At 34.6% G+C, this 14934-nt stretch overlaps 1 protein-coding gene across 4 annotated transcripts in view; it reads left to right on the top strand.

The window, feature by feature from the left end:
* LOC128547437 (P2X purinoceptor 4-like) overlaps positions 1-14684 on the top strand; it is a 58449-nt gene extending 43765 nt beyond the window's left edge. For 2 of the 4 annotated variants that reach the window (XM_053520283.1, XM_053520284.1), the window contains exons 9-11: positions 116-275; positions 1327-1428; positions 2862-2999. In XM_053520283.1, coding sequence (XP_053376258.1) covers positions 116-275; positions 1327-1428; positions 2862-2984 — 385 coding nt within the window. In that variant the 3' untranslated portion in view covers positions 2985-2999. Of the gene's footprint in view, positions 1-115; positions 276-1326; positions 1429-2861; positions 3000-6548; positions 6578-10173 lie in introns of those variants that run through there. The other 2 variants (XM_053520286.1, XM_053520285.1) reach the window with 2 other exon arrangements.
* Positions 14685-14934: the final 250 nt, after the last annotated feature.

The following is a 14934-nucleotide window of genomic DNA, read 5'->3' as shown; positions in this document are numbered from 1 at the left end:
AACCAGAATAGTAGAACTTTTGTTTACAGTGAGCATATAATTTCTGTTCCTTGTGCAATTACTGAATGCATCAAGGGGGGCATTTCATGTTCGACGAGCTCTTGTTTATTTTCAGTTACGCACATTATTATAAAGATCAGACTGGAGTAGAGACCAGAACATTATACAAAGCCTATGGTATTAAATTCATAGTAACATTACAAGGCAAAGCAGGGAAGTTCAGTGTGGTACCACTTATCATAAACATTGGCAGTGGCTTAGCTATATTGTCAGTAGTAAGTACACTTATCTTAAACATTGGCACCGGCTTGGCTATATTGCCAGTAATAAACTATTGGCACCAGTTTTCAGCTTGGCTATATTGTCAGTAGTAAGTACAGTTATCATAAACATTGGCACCGGCTTGGCTATATTGTCAGTAGTAAGTACAATTATCACAAACCTTGGCAGAAGCTTAAAATGACATCTGCGCAGTCTGGTCAGGATCCATGCTGTTAGCTATAATTGGTTCTCTAATTGCAATAGGCTTTGAATGCGAACAGTATGGATCCTGACCTGACTGCAGATGCGCAGGCTGGTCTGATCCATGCTGGTCGCAAATGCACTATGTTGGCTTTCTCATGGCTCGGCTCAAATAATGCAAAGCTGTATGCATTGTTCCCAGTTTACTTTTGGGATTTGAGGCCACAATATCATTGTCTGTTTCATGAAAATTTCTTTAATTAACTGCTGGCACACCTGGGGTCTCAGCTAGATGTAGTTTTTATTTTATTCATATTTCTAAGGGTTAAAGTATTATGTTGTTGTAGCACATACAGGTAATAACAACAACCTCCTACATCTTCATGAACTCATTAAAAGGAAACAGTTTTTAATTTTCGATAAACATAAAAGAATATAGAGTTGCTAGCAATTAAAATAATCTTCTATATATATTTGGAAGGTTGTTTATATGATTTATACATAAAATTAAAAGCTTTATAGACATTTAAAGGGTGATGATTTCTAATTAAATTTGGGTGATCCAAGAAAGTTTTTCACGAGGAATGGATGAGACGTTAGTTCTAGCCAAGTCCACAACAGGTAACAGATCATTTACCTGCTCATTTTAAATGCATAAAATGCAGGGTCAGTAGCTGTCTATATTAGGTAAGACAACAAATGATAGAAAAACTGAAAGTTGACCTTTAGTTTGAAGTGTTTCATTTCAGACGACTGTATTATCTTATATGAACTTAGGGAAGAAATGATTTTTTTTCTGCATATTTCAGGGTATGCAATATGGTGTTATGTGTATTAAAGACAAGAAATGTTTTATTCTTTCAGGCAACCATATTGTGTGATATCATGGTATTATACATACTGAAGGCCAAATATCTATATCGTGACAAGAAGTACCTGCAGGTTGAAGGGGATGATGCATACAAGGTATTATATAGATACTGCAACTATTTCTGATACAGTATGGCTGCATGCCTTATTCATTTACATTTTGTTCAAAAAATCACCTCATGCAAAATTATTTAAAGAAAATTCACACACCATAGCATAGATGTTCATTGGATGGTCCTCTTCCAACTTTTAAATGGATGTGCTTAGCTCCACAAATGGGGAACCAGAACTAAATGTACCTTCAAACGCCATCTCTCTAAATTGTTGATCCAAGTTTGAAATAGTTCAGATAGATGTTTCTTTGGTGGGGATAGTTTTCCTGATATATCTGTATGAAATATCTCCCCTTAATCTGCCTGACTACTTTATCACTCAGCTAGAATTATTTAAACTGTTACAATTAATTATGCTAGTGGTTAGCTTTTAGGATCATTGGATGTCCTGTCAACAATTTGTTAAAGAGTATCTACTAAACCACAAAGCCAGTTTCAACTAAACTTCACTGGAATGTTCCTTTTGTAATAGTGTAGAATTCTGATTGCCATTGCAAACAAAAGGGAACAATATTAAAAAGGCTTCACCTCAAAAACCACTTAAATGATCGTAGAATAATTTCTGACAATACGTATATGAGAATAATTTCTTTAGTTACCCGATTTCAGATTTCTTCAAATTATTTTACTTTGTTTAAAAACATGGTCACAAGGGTACAGGGCTAGCTTTCCTTATAACTATGGCGAAGTGAATGTTTTCAAGCTTCATTATACCCTCACAAATGAAGTGTTCAGGAAATATAGGAGTGAACTTGTCAGGCAGTCTGTCAGTTGGCCTGTTGGTTTTCATGGTTTCAGGACAATAGCTCATGAAAGGTTTGACAGATTTAAATAATTTTTAGTACAAAGGTGTAACATCATAAAATACAGGTCAAGTTTGACTTTGAAGTCAGTAGGTCAAAGGTCAAGGTCTCAATGACCCGGAACAGTTAAACAGTTTCCAGATGATAACTTTAAAACATTTGGGCCTGGCATCATGAAACCTAACAGGTTGATCATGACCAGCAGATGACCCCTATTGGTTTTGAGGTCAGTAGTTCAAAGGTCAAGGTAACATTGACCCAGAACAGTAGATTTTTTTTTGCAGGGTTGACAGATTTAAATCATTTTTGATACACAGGTGTAACATCATCGAATATAGGACAAGTTCGACTTTGACATTGGATTACTTCTGTGACAAGACCTTATTGTGGGGGTATAATTCCTTACTCCTGTGACAGCTCTAGTTTGTTTTAGGGTATCTCCTTTTCAGTATCCTTAATTTTTACAGAATCCAGGAACACTGGTTAGGTTAACTGCCCGCCATTACATGACTGAAATACTGTTGAAGAACGGCGTTAAACCCAAAACAAACAAAATTAATTTTTGGTGTACCATTCATATTCTAACATTATGTATGTATGTATGTATAAACAGCCAGAAGAAAAGCAGTATCTCCTTTCTAAAAGTTCTTCACATACTGACCTTCAGAATTGTAAGGTAAACTGTTCAGAGTATTTTCAATTGGAAATATTTTATTCTAAATTAAGAGTTCTTTGATACTGATTAATATTTACTACAAGAGAAGCTTTTCTACCATTTAATTATAATAGTGACACTGATGTTATTTTGATGTCTTTTTTTTTTTTTTTTTTTTTTGAGGGAGAAGGGGGCATTGTTGCTGTTTTTGGGGGTTTTTAGCTCTCCTGAGCACAAAGTGCTCAAGGTGAGCTTTTGTGATCACCCTGTGTCCGTCGTCTGTCGTCGTCCATTTGTCTGTTGTCATCAACAATTTGACTTTTAACACTCTAGAGGTCACAATTTTGGCCCAATCTTAATGAAACTTTGTCAGAATGTTACCCTCAGTAAAATCTTGGACGAGTTCGATATTGGGTCATCTGGGGTCAAAAACTAGGTCACTGGGTCAAATCAAAGGAAAACCTTTTTAACACTCTAGAGGTCACAATTTTGGCCCAATCTTAATGAAACTTGGTCAGAATGTTACCCTCAGTAATATCTTGGATGAATTCGATATTGGGTCATCCTGGTTCAAAAACTAGGTCACCAGGTCAAATCAAAGGAAAATCTTGTTAACACTCTAGAGATCACAATTTTGGCCCAATCTTAATGAAACTTGGTCAGAATATAACCCTCAACGAAATCTTGGACGATTTCGATATTGGGTCATCTGGGATCAAAAACTAGGTCACCAGGTCAAATCAAAGGAAAAGCTTTTTAACACTGTAGAGGCCACATTTTTTGACTGTATCTTCATGAAATTTGGTCAGAATGTTAATCTTGATGATCTCAAGGTCCATTGTCATCTGGGTCATGTAGGGTTAAAAACTAGGTCACCAGGTCAAAGGAAAAGCTAGTTAACACTCTATATCTTAATGAAACTTGGTCAGATTGTTAATCTTGATGATATATAGGTGAAGTTCAAATCTGGGTCAGATGGGTCAAAAACAAGGTCACTAGGTCAAATCAAAAGAAAAGCTTGTTAACACTCTAGAGGCCACATTTATGACAGTATCTCCATGAAACTTAGTCAGAATGTTAATCTTGATGATCTTTAGGTCAAGTTCGAATCTGGGTCTTATGGGGTCAGAAACTAGGTCACCGGGTCAAATCAAAGGAAAAGCTGGATAACACTCTAGAGGTCATAATTTTGGCCCAATCTTAATGAAACTTGGTCAGAATGTTACCCTCAGTATATTCTTGGACGAGTTCGACATTGGATCATCTAGGGTCAAAAACTAGGTCACCAGGTCAAATCAAAGGAAAAGCTTGTTAACACTGTAGAGGCCACATTTATGATGTATCTTCATGAAACCTGGTCAGAATTTTAATCTTGATAATCTCAAGGTCCAGTTTGAATCGGGGTCATGAAGGGTCAAAAACTAGGTCACCAGGTCAAATCAAAGGAAAAGCTTGTTAACACTCTAGAGGCCACAATTATGACCATATCTTAATAAAATTTGGTTAGAATGTTAATCTTGATGATTCCTAGGTCAGGTAGCGATACAGTACCTTCATGGACCTCTTGTTTGTTGTTTTTTTTTGGGTTGGTGGGGGGGGGGGTTCGAGAAAAAGGAAAGTGAAAAATATTTTAAAAGCTTTTATTCTGAGAGTCGAAGGTCTGGTCTTACTGGTTAGGTTTCACAACTAGCTGATGTCATGTTACTTCCTGATTGATATAAACAAGTGTTTCAGATTCACCACTCAAAGTGCTATTAAAGTTAACAGAAAATAAAACATTGCCAATATTGTTCAAGCTGTAATATTAATTTAAAAAGAACTGGGAAAAAATTACTTCTTATTCTTAATAAGAGAAGAAGGTTTAGAGAAATTATTTAATTTTTTCCCCTTAACTTATGAAAGAAATTGAGTAAATCATAAAAGAAATATTTCTGAATGTTTTTCAGGCTATGAAATAGCAGTTAGTATCTTGCTGTGTAGTGTTAGTAATTAAAAATGGTTGTCAAAGCATCATTGTTAAAGATCATTTGTTAATCCCCTGCCACAAGTGGTGAGGGTTATAAGAATGGTCTCCATCCTTCTGTCTGTCCGTCCATAACACTTTTTGTCCACTCTGTATCTCCTGAACCCCTTAAGAATTTTCATGAAACATGGGCCAAATGCTCACCTCATCAAGACATATGCAGAACTCATGTGTCAGCCAGGTCAGTTCAAGGTCACAGCTCAGTTTCAAAGGTTTTTGTCTTCCATTTTGTGTCCTCTCTGTTATCTCCTAAACCCCTTGAAGGCTTTTCATGAAACCTGGGTCAAATGATCACCTCATCAAGACAATGTGCAGAACTTATTTGTTAGCCATCACACATAGGTTCAAAAATGATATGCACAATGAGCCCCAACGTGCCGAGTTGGGGGAGTGTGTAGGAGGGGGTTTCCCCAGCCCACTGATGGTGGTTGGGGTCTCCTGCGGAAAATTTTGGAGACTTAGATAATTTTGTTGCATATAATTCAAGGGGGCTTTGGACATTTAAAAGGTCAATATTTCGAACAAACTTATCTGGGTATTTTTACAATACACATGTGCGTACTGTGCATAATTGGCGCTACACTCTCGTCATGATTGAGTTATGTTGGCCCAAAGTTGAAGTCATAACTCGAAGTCAAAGGTTTGAGCCTTTCATTTTGTATCCACACTTTATCTTCAATTATTGCTGTCAAGTTATAAACATTTTTCAAAAAAGTTAATTAAGGGGTTCATATTATTATTTCTTAAACATACAGATATGAGTATATACCTGTTGTTATAAGATTTCCAAATGAAAATACTCCTCAAGAACTTTTTGTATTACCTTACACAGAACTCCAACTTTCCTGCATAGAAATGTGTACTTCAAAAGCAAGTATATACTGTGAAATCATGTAGTTTCATTGGCATGAAACTTTATGGTTATAGTCAAAATTCATTTAATGAATGTAAAATGAATGGGAATTTTAATTGCTCATTTGGATTTTTTAACCATGGATTTACTGAACCATTGAATCCATGGATTGAATGGACCATTAATTCCATAAATTGACTGAACCATCAATTGACTGAATCACAAAATCCATGGACTGACTGGACCATGAACTCCATTGAAATTAGTGCCCCATGAATATGGATGATTTCACAGCTTTTCAAAAACATTCTACCAGTAATATCTGTAATATTATAAATGTACCTCCTGTCCTGGTCTTGTCATTAAGGGATCTTTCAATTTGTTACCCTAACTGTTCAACAGAATTAAGAAAAGTGTACCTTCTTGTAGTTATATAGTGCTTACTCCAGTGAAGAATGTTGATAAAATACATATTAAGTGTTTTAAAGTAACCCAGCAATAGGAGAAAAGGTACACTTAACTACTCCAGTTATGGTCTATAACCAGCTTATGTATTGCCATCTACTTCTTAAAGTAACATAATAGAAGTAAGCAAGTAGTTAGAAAGTTTTGAAGGCAAATGAAATGTTTCTACTAGCCAGACAAATTTAATATGCAGTGTCCTCAAAAGGTTTGACAGTAATTTCAACCACAAAAAAAATAACATTATTATTGGCAAACAGACAACTTTTAAATGGTATTACATTTAATATTTGTTATTCCTTTCTAGGGATTAGAATAGTTGAACAGTAGAAAAATGTAAGCAGAACTCTCCTTTTCTCATATACACATAGATACTTTTCATATAAACTTTATCCTAGTGTGCCGAAAATGCACAGGCATTTGATTATTACCCCTGATCACTGCACTGGAATCTTCCTGAATAGTTGCATGATAATACAGCTATATACCCATCTTAATATCTTTTCATATAAGAATTACAAATAGAACTGAGAACTAATATAATGTAACTATTCAGGAAGTTATTATTTCTCAGTTCCTTTTATAGTTCTTATATGAAAAGATGTTAAGATGGGAAGTGTTGCACTGTGTGAAATGACAAAAATTTGCTGGAAAGACTTGAAGCATTAAAGCTACAAAACTGAATTGGCTTGAAATGAAATGCCCATGAATCCCATTTGCACACATGAACTTACAAATTCTGTGTTTTTCAGTCTTCAATAAAATTTATTTAACTTAGCTTCTGCCATTATAAAATAATGGATTTTGACAGCAGTTTGGTCACATTGCATCAGACAGTTTTGAGAGTTATTCCACCTCCATGTCCATGCACAAGCTTTAGCCCAACCCACAAACCCAGTACACATACCTGTTTAAACACCTAGATCTTGTAATGATTACACATTTGAAATAAAACCAAAGAAAATTTTTACATTTTCATTATAAAATGATATTTATGGTGCGTAGACTCACATTACATTGAAAAAAAAGAATAAATAATTTTACATAGCCTTTTGTCAGTAAAAGTGTCCTCAAACATGAAAATATTGTTATATTATAGTATAATATATTCTTATTATCACCATAACATTTGCTAAACAATTTCCAAAAGATTTTTTTTACGGCAGAAATATTTTAAATCTTTTTAGCTCATCAGAGCACAGAGTGCTGAAGATGAGCCATTGTGATCGGTCATTGTCCAACGTCAGTCGTCTGTTGTTCGTCATGCGGCAACATTTGCCTTGTTAATACTCTAGAGGACACAGTTATGACGCAATCATTATGAAACTTGGTCAGAATATTTGTCTTGATGATCTCTAGGTTGATTTAGAAACTGGGTCATGTGGATTCAAAAACTAGGTCAGTAGGCCAGATAAAAGGAAAATCTTGTTAACACTCTAGAGGCCATATCTTCTTGAAACTACCGGTATGTCAGAATGTTTATCTTGGTGATCTTTAGGCTAAGTTCAGATCTGGGTCATGTGGGGTCAGAAACTAGGTAACTTGGTCAAATCAAAGGAAAACCTTGTTTACACTCTAAAGGCCACATTTATGATCTGTCTTTATAAAATTTGGTCAGAATGTTTATCTTGATGATCTATGGCAAAGTTCGAATCTGGGTCATGTGGGATCAGAATCTAGGTCACTAGGCCAGATCAAAGGGAAATCTTGTAAAACACTAGAAACCACATTTTAAGTTTGTAACTCATGAAAATTGATTAGAATGTTTGTCTAGATAACCTCTATGTTAAGTCCAAAACTGAGTCATGTTGGGTCAAAAACTAGGTCACCCAGTCACATTAAAGGAAAAGCTTGTTAAAGACTTGCTCCAGTCCTACCGTTTGACCTTAAATTGTCACTGAAAAAACATGAAAATCCTATGAACAGTGATGCCTGTCAAAAAAGAGTCTAGGTATCCTAGTGGTAAAGCGTTCGCTTCGAGTGTGGGAGGTTATTGGTTGGATCCTCAGCCGCGTCATACCAAAGACATAAAAATGGTACTAGTAGCTTCCTCGCTTGGCACTTAGCATTAAGAGGGTAGTGCTAGGACTGGTCAGCCCAGTGTCAGTACAATGTGACTGGGTGGGGTATCATGCCACGTGTCTATGGCGTGATATTCTAGAGTGGCAGCACTATAAAGTTGGGCATTGTGCTCACTGCTACAAGTAGACACCGTCGTTTATAGGACTGAAAAATTGTTGAAAAAGACGTTAAACCCAAACACACAAATAGAGTCCATTTTATATAAAATTCTATATGTATACCTGCGGTTTTGCGTGCTAAAGTGTGGCGCGTGGCCTTTAACTGTTACCCATTGTTATCATGGGTTGCATACATACAATAGAATTTGAATAGACGTGGAACAGGGCTTTAACACTCTAAAAGCCACATTTATGATCCTATCTTTATGAAACATGGTCATAATGTTTATCTTGATAATCTTTAGGCCAAGGTTGAATTTGGGTCAGATGGGGTCAAAAACTTGGTCACTTAAAAGGCCAGATCAGAGGAAAATCTTGTTAACACTCTAGAGACCACATTTTAAGTTTGACTCTCATGACAATTGGTCAAAATGTTTGTCTTAATGAAATTCAGGTAAATTTTGAATATAGGTCATCTGGGCTGAAAAACTAGGTCACCCTGTCAAATCAAAGAAAAACTGTGTATGTGCAATAGAGGCTGCATTTTTGAAAGGATATTCATGAAATATGATCAGAATGATCTTCTTGATGAAATCTACGATTATGGGTCATCTGGGGTCAAAAACTAGGTCACCTGTTCAAATCAGATATAAACCATGTGTATGCAGTAGTGGCTACATTTTTCATCAGCTGTGCATGAAACATAGAATGTTTTTCTCCATGAAATATTGGATGAGTTTTTATCTGGGTTACATGAGGTGAAAAACTAGGTCACCAGGTCAAATAAAAGAAAAAGCTTGTATACACTCTATGGGCCACAATTTATTTTTTCAGTCTTCATAAAACTTTGTCAGAATGTCTGGTATCATGAATTATTTCATGATTTTGAATCTGGGTCATATGGGTTCAAAAACTAGGTCACTTGGTAAAATCAAAGGAAAAGCTTGTTTACACTATGGAGGCCACTTCTTTGCTCCAATCTTCACAAAACTTTGTCAAAATATTTGTTTTTATGATATCATGAATGGTTCTAGTCTGGGTATGTTTGGTCAAAAACTAGGTCATTAGGTCAAATCAAAGAAAATGCTTGTTTACTCTCAGGCCACATTTTTGATCCAATCTTAATGAAATTTAGTCAGAATATTTGTCTCCATGAAATTTCAAAGGGGTTAAAAATTGGGTCTGGTTAGATAAAAAAACTAGGTCACTAGGCCAAATAGTGGAAAAAATCTTGTTTACACTCAAGAGGCCATTTATCATGAAACTTGGTCAGAGTGTTAATCTCCATAAAAACTCAGATGAGTTCGAAACTGGGTCATGTGGTGTCAAAAGCTGGGTCTTTAGTCAAAGACAAACATGTTTACACTGTTATGGTGTATCACTCTGGTGTGCAACCTAGGGCCATCTTGGCCCCCTTGTTTACTTACTAACTGTTGTCAGCTTAGTTCAGCAAATGTCATTGAGAATTCTTTGCTGAGAAAGGTTACATAATTTGAGCTGTGCCATGAGAAAACAAACATAGCGGTTTTGCAACCAGCATGGATCCAGACCAGCCTGCGCATGTGAGCACTCTGGTCAGGATCCATGCTGTTTGCTTTCAAAGCCTATTGCCATTAGAGAAACCTTTAGCAAACAGCATGGATCCTGACCAGACTGTGCGGATGTGTAGGCTGGTCTTGATCCATGCTGGTTGCAAAGCCAGTACATTGGTTTTCCCATGGCACGGCTCATTTGTTTTTTCTGTACTTTCAGGGAATGGATGATGAAGACAATGAAAATTAGCAAATTTCTTAAGGACGTCTCTTAGCAAAATGGTTGTAGTTGAAAGCTGACATTTAGAATTGAGAAAGCTAAAAATAATAGTGATAATGAATTCATATTCTGTCCATTCCACTTGTTAATTCTTGTTGATGCCTTCTGTGATGTTAAGTTTTTGTATTGAAATTTTTCTTTGTGGTTTGTCGATTTATAACATCATTTAATGTTAGAAACCATGGGATATCGAGTATATTTTTTGCTTCCTCAGAACTTTGAATGTGGAAGATAATGAATACCAGAATTCTGTATAAAGAGAACAATACAATTTACAAACAATTCAGAACTAAATAAAAATTTAGTAAAAGATATTAAAAATAATCGAAATGTTTAAAACATCAGTTTTTGCCTCCAACTTTAAAACTTTTTCTGTGAAATGTGGCAATGGCTTGTTGACCTAAAAAAAACATAGGACCAAATTGACTCATGCCAATTGTTTTTATTAATTTTATATTTTCATAGGATTTCATAATCACAATTTTATTTATTCACTTTTTACAATAACTGCATAAAATTGTGCCATATCTTTGTACATGTCAGGTTTGATTTCCTCACTTTATTGTTAAAAGTGACAATTGTGCTATATAGTTTCATGACTTCTTGACAGTTGTTCTATATATAAATTCTCACTTAAAGGGATAAAGTTACCAGTATATATATATATATATATATATTGGACAGTTCATAAAGTACTTTTAAAAATGCAGTGTACTTTATATCAATATGATATATAACTATATAACCACAATTCATTCCTTTTGTTTATATTTTTGTTTTTCTCTTTCTTTCACATTTATGTATCTGTCTCAATATGGAATACTAGTAAAGAAATAAATTTCTGAAATAATAAAATCGTGGACTAACATAGGCTATTGGAATAGCAAAATTTCTAACTTTACATCACAAATCAAGTTTTCCATAGGCAGATGGGAAAATGCATTTGTTTTCATGATGATGTAATATATGTTAACATACTTGCACAGTGTTTTTTTCTAGCCAATTTGGGACTGAAATAAGGCCCCAATCCCAATGGAAAATGGTATGTTTTTTTCCCAATTTCAAGGCTAAAATTCCCAAAGTTAATCATATTTTCTTTTTTTTTTCCCAACTTTTTCAAACAAGACCAGAACTATAAACATTTGAAACACAGACAATTTGCTAAATTAATGCAGAATGATAAATTATGGCCATTTTCTCTCTTAAATGTGACATTTTAACAGAAGATATGTTTTAACAATTCCCAAATTAGGCATTTTCCATCGTATTTTTCCCAATTGTAAAGGCCCTGGCCCCATTCCCAAATTGGTGGGAAAAAACACTGTTGCACATCTGACTGAGGTTTCCAGTGAATTTACCCATGCCAGCAAAGCCCATCCAGCACCTTTGGTGCCAGATAACTCTTGTGGTGTTAATGTCAACTAACAATTCATGCATTAATTATATATTTTTATGTATAGTTTGATAAAAATCAAATACCTTGATAGTTTATCTTTGTTCTTTATAGTATATTTCTCTGTTCAAAAACAGTTATTTTAGGGAAAATACATGATGTTCTGCTACAAATAATAAAACTACACTGGAACTTGTTTGTTGTGTATCATCAAAATGCCAGGACGTCATTTCTGTTCAGAATCATTAATTTCCCGCTCTCTGTTTTAAATACGCTACTGTAAGAATATGCTACTGTAAAAATACGCTACTGTAAGAATACGCTACTGTAAGAATACGCTACTGTAAGAATACCCTACACGCTACTGTAAGAATACGCTACACGCTTCTGTAAGAATACGCTACACGCTACTGTAAGAATACGCTACACGCTACTGTAAGAATACGCTACACACTACTGTAAGAATACGCTACTGTAAGAATAGGCTATACGCACTGTAAGAATACGCTACTGTAAGAAAAAGTGATAAGGAAGTATTTCCCTTTGCTTTATTTGTAATGTAATTTGTAAAATACGTTCTGCCACAAAAATAATATACCACTGGTAGTAGATGCAGAAGGAAATATCCTACTCTCGGGTAACACTTTTGACTGCAAAACAGCAGAGCCTTGTTACTGCCAAAACAAGTACCCACAAACTCAATATTACCATCTGCATCTGCAACTATGGACAGATTTGTATAATCTAAGCCATGCAGTCATGAATTGTGACTTCTGGTCACAAGATTTGTTGGAAATATTGGGAAGCATGCGCTGTATATCAATTCATCTAAGAAAATGCATTTGAACTGTACTGTTTAAGCTTATATTTTCGCTGGGTCAAAATTTCGCCAATTTGAAATTTTGAGTATGTTCGCAAAGTTAAATATTTGTGAGATTGTTAAAATGGTATCCTAGTTGAATTTGAATTATACTAATGGTGAATATTTACGTGAGGATTAACTTTCGGGAAATGTAGGGCCTCATGTATATAGCAAAATTTAAACCCTCACGAAAATTTCTTGCTTTTATAGTAAATATCTTTAGGTAGAAGCAGTCTTATTGTATCATTAAGTTATTTAATGCTAGTGAGACAGTGTTAGGGTATATATCATTGTATATTGATTCATGTTATATACATGCTGCTAGCATAATATGTTATAAAATCCATTTGTCTACATGAGATTGAAGAAATGTGTAATTCAGAACTACTTCAGAGTGCAGTTGCATGAGATTAAAGAAAATGTGTATGAGTGATAACTGCTTCAAAATGAAATAAAATGTGGTGGGTTTTATAGTATGTTATTGAAAAATTTGTTTTCTCGTCTGGTTGATACATTTTCTTTATTAGTTAATCAAACAGAACAAAGACTTAGTTTTTGCTACATTAAATTTTGATACAAATATCAGATATATGCCTATGATTAAAAGCTGATTTTAGACATCAACTGAAATTTTATCAGGTGCCAACATTTTTGTAATGAATATATCTGTTATCTTCAGAGAGTTAGTAAAATTGCCATTTTTATAAATTAACAGACCAATCGCAGTTAATTCATAGAATGATTTTCGTTGCTGTATGATGGGTCCAGGCTTTATTCTATTTTTTCCAGGTAAAAGACATTATGCCATTACTAATGGTTTATCAAAAGGCAGAACTACCTAAAGAATCACTGATAGATCAAAAGTTCTCGATGGTCAAATATTAAGAATATTATGGTAAAATTTAATCTGAGCCAACTTTAAACCATATAACTGAAAATATTTCTTGTGTGTAACAATAAACTTTACTTTCTTTTAGATTTTATTATGTCTCCCACACCACTGTGTGGTGGGAGACATATTGATTTACTCCTGTCTGTGTGTCCATCCATCTGTCTGTCACAAATCTTGTCCGCACTCGTAAGTCAAACATTTCTCATTTGATCTTCACCAAACTTGAACAAAATGTGTTTGCCAGTAAGTCCTCAGCTAAGTTCGATAATTAGCCAAATCGGCCCAGGCACTTCGGAAATATATGGCCCTTGAATTACCGAAAATCTGCCTTTTTATTCTTGTCAGCGCTCTAAGTCGAACATTTTTCTTTCGATCTTCACCAAACTTGAACAAAATGTGTTTGACTGTAAGTCCTCGGCAGAGTTTGATAACTAGCCAAATCAGCCCAGGAACTTTGGAATTATTGGCTCTTGAATTACCAAAAATACTGATGCCAGTGATACAGGTCTAAGGGCATGGTTGACTCAGATACACAATGGAGAAGAAATGCTAATCTAGATGATTAGGCAGTTGTGGGAGACATGTGCATTTCTCAAAAGCAGCTCTAGTTTAGTTCTGATTTCTTTCTTCAGTGTATCTCATGTGTGAATTACAGGTCCATTTAAGCTAAGTGGAGAATGTTAGAATTTTAGTGTTTGTGTACAATTTTAGGGGCCAAGTGGGAAAAGACAGGGTTATCCCAGTAATAGATCACCTAGTCTTTTCTCTGAGGAAAACATGTGCATTATGACATTTTTTTACCTCAGTAACTACATAACTCCCATGTGCAATTTATATCTCAAAATATATTTGAAAATGTTGAAGGTAGACACGAAAAATGATATTATATATCTACCTGTGTAAAACAGGTGTTTTCCCAATCATTTCTTGCACTATTCCACATTCCATTAAATTTGTAAAAATTGGTGATTTGAATGATTTTACATGCTTTGCAATTTTCATACATGACACTGTGACATAGGTTGAAAATGTCTCTAAATTTGTAGATAAATGTGTTGAATTTTTTCAGATGTTTATGTATCTATTGAAAGAATTGTTGTTTATTTATATAACTGTTATGTGTGTAAATTATGGAGTGATCTCCCCTTTACTGTGGTAACATTATCGTGACACTTTTTACTGTTACTACTAGAGTCTTTTAAAAGACACTGACCTCCAGATCTTGGCTAAATATGATCTTTCTTTAAAATTGAAGTCAAGTTATTAACTTAAGAAAGACAATAAATTTAAGTTCTATAAAAGTTGGACTTTGTCCTTTTTCCTTTTTTCCTTTCATTTTTATGTTTTTGTAACATATTTTTTAAATCATGAACAGTACTCTAGTTAATAATGAGCATGCAGTTAATAGGTTAAGCTTGACACATACAAGAGAAGAAAAATAAAAGCATGCTGAAAACAAGCCTTTTTGGGGGATCAAAAATTTCTAATCTTGAGAAGCTATCTTTTAAAAGGCTATTGCAGATTCTCTTCCTAATAAAGATTGGACTGTAACCT

This window comes from Mercenaria mercenaria, chromosome 12, assembly GCF_021730395.1.
Source record: "Mercenaria mercenaria strain notata chromosome 12, MADL_Memer_1, whole genome shotgun sequence".
In the NCBI taxonomy this organism is placed as follows: Eukaryota; Metazoa; Mollusca; class Bivalvia; order Venerida; family Veneridae; genus Mercenaria; species Mercenaria mercenaria.
The sequence above is the reverse complement of the archived record's forward strand: the minus strand, read 5'-3'. Positions and strand labels throughout refer to the sequence as shown.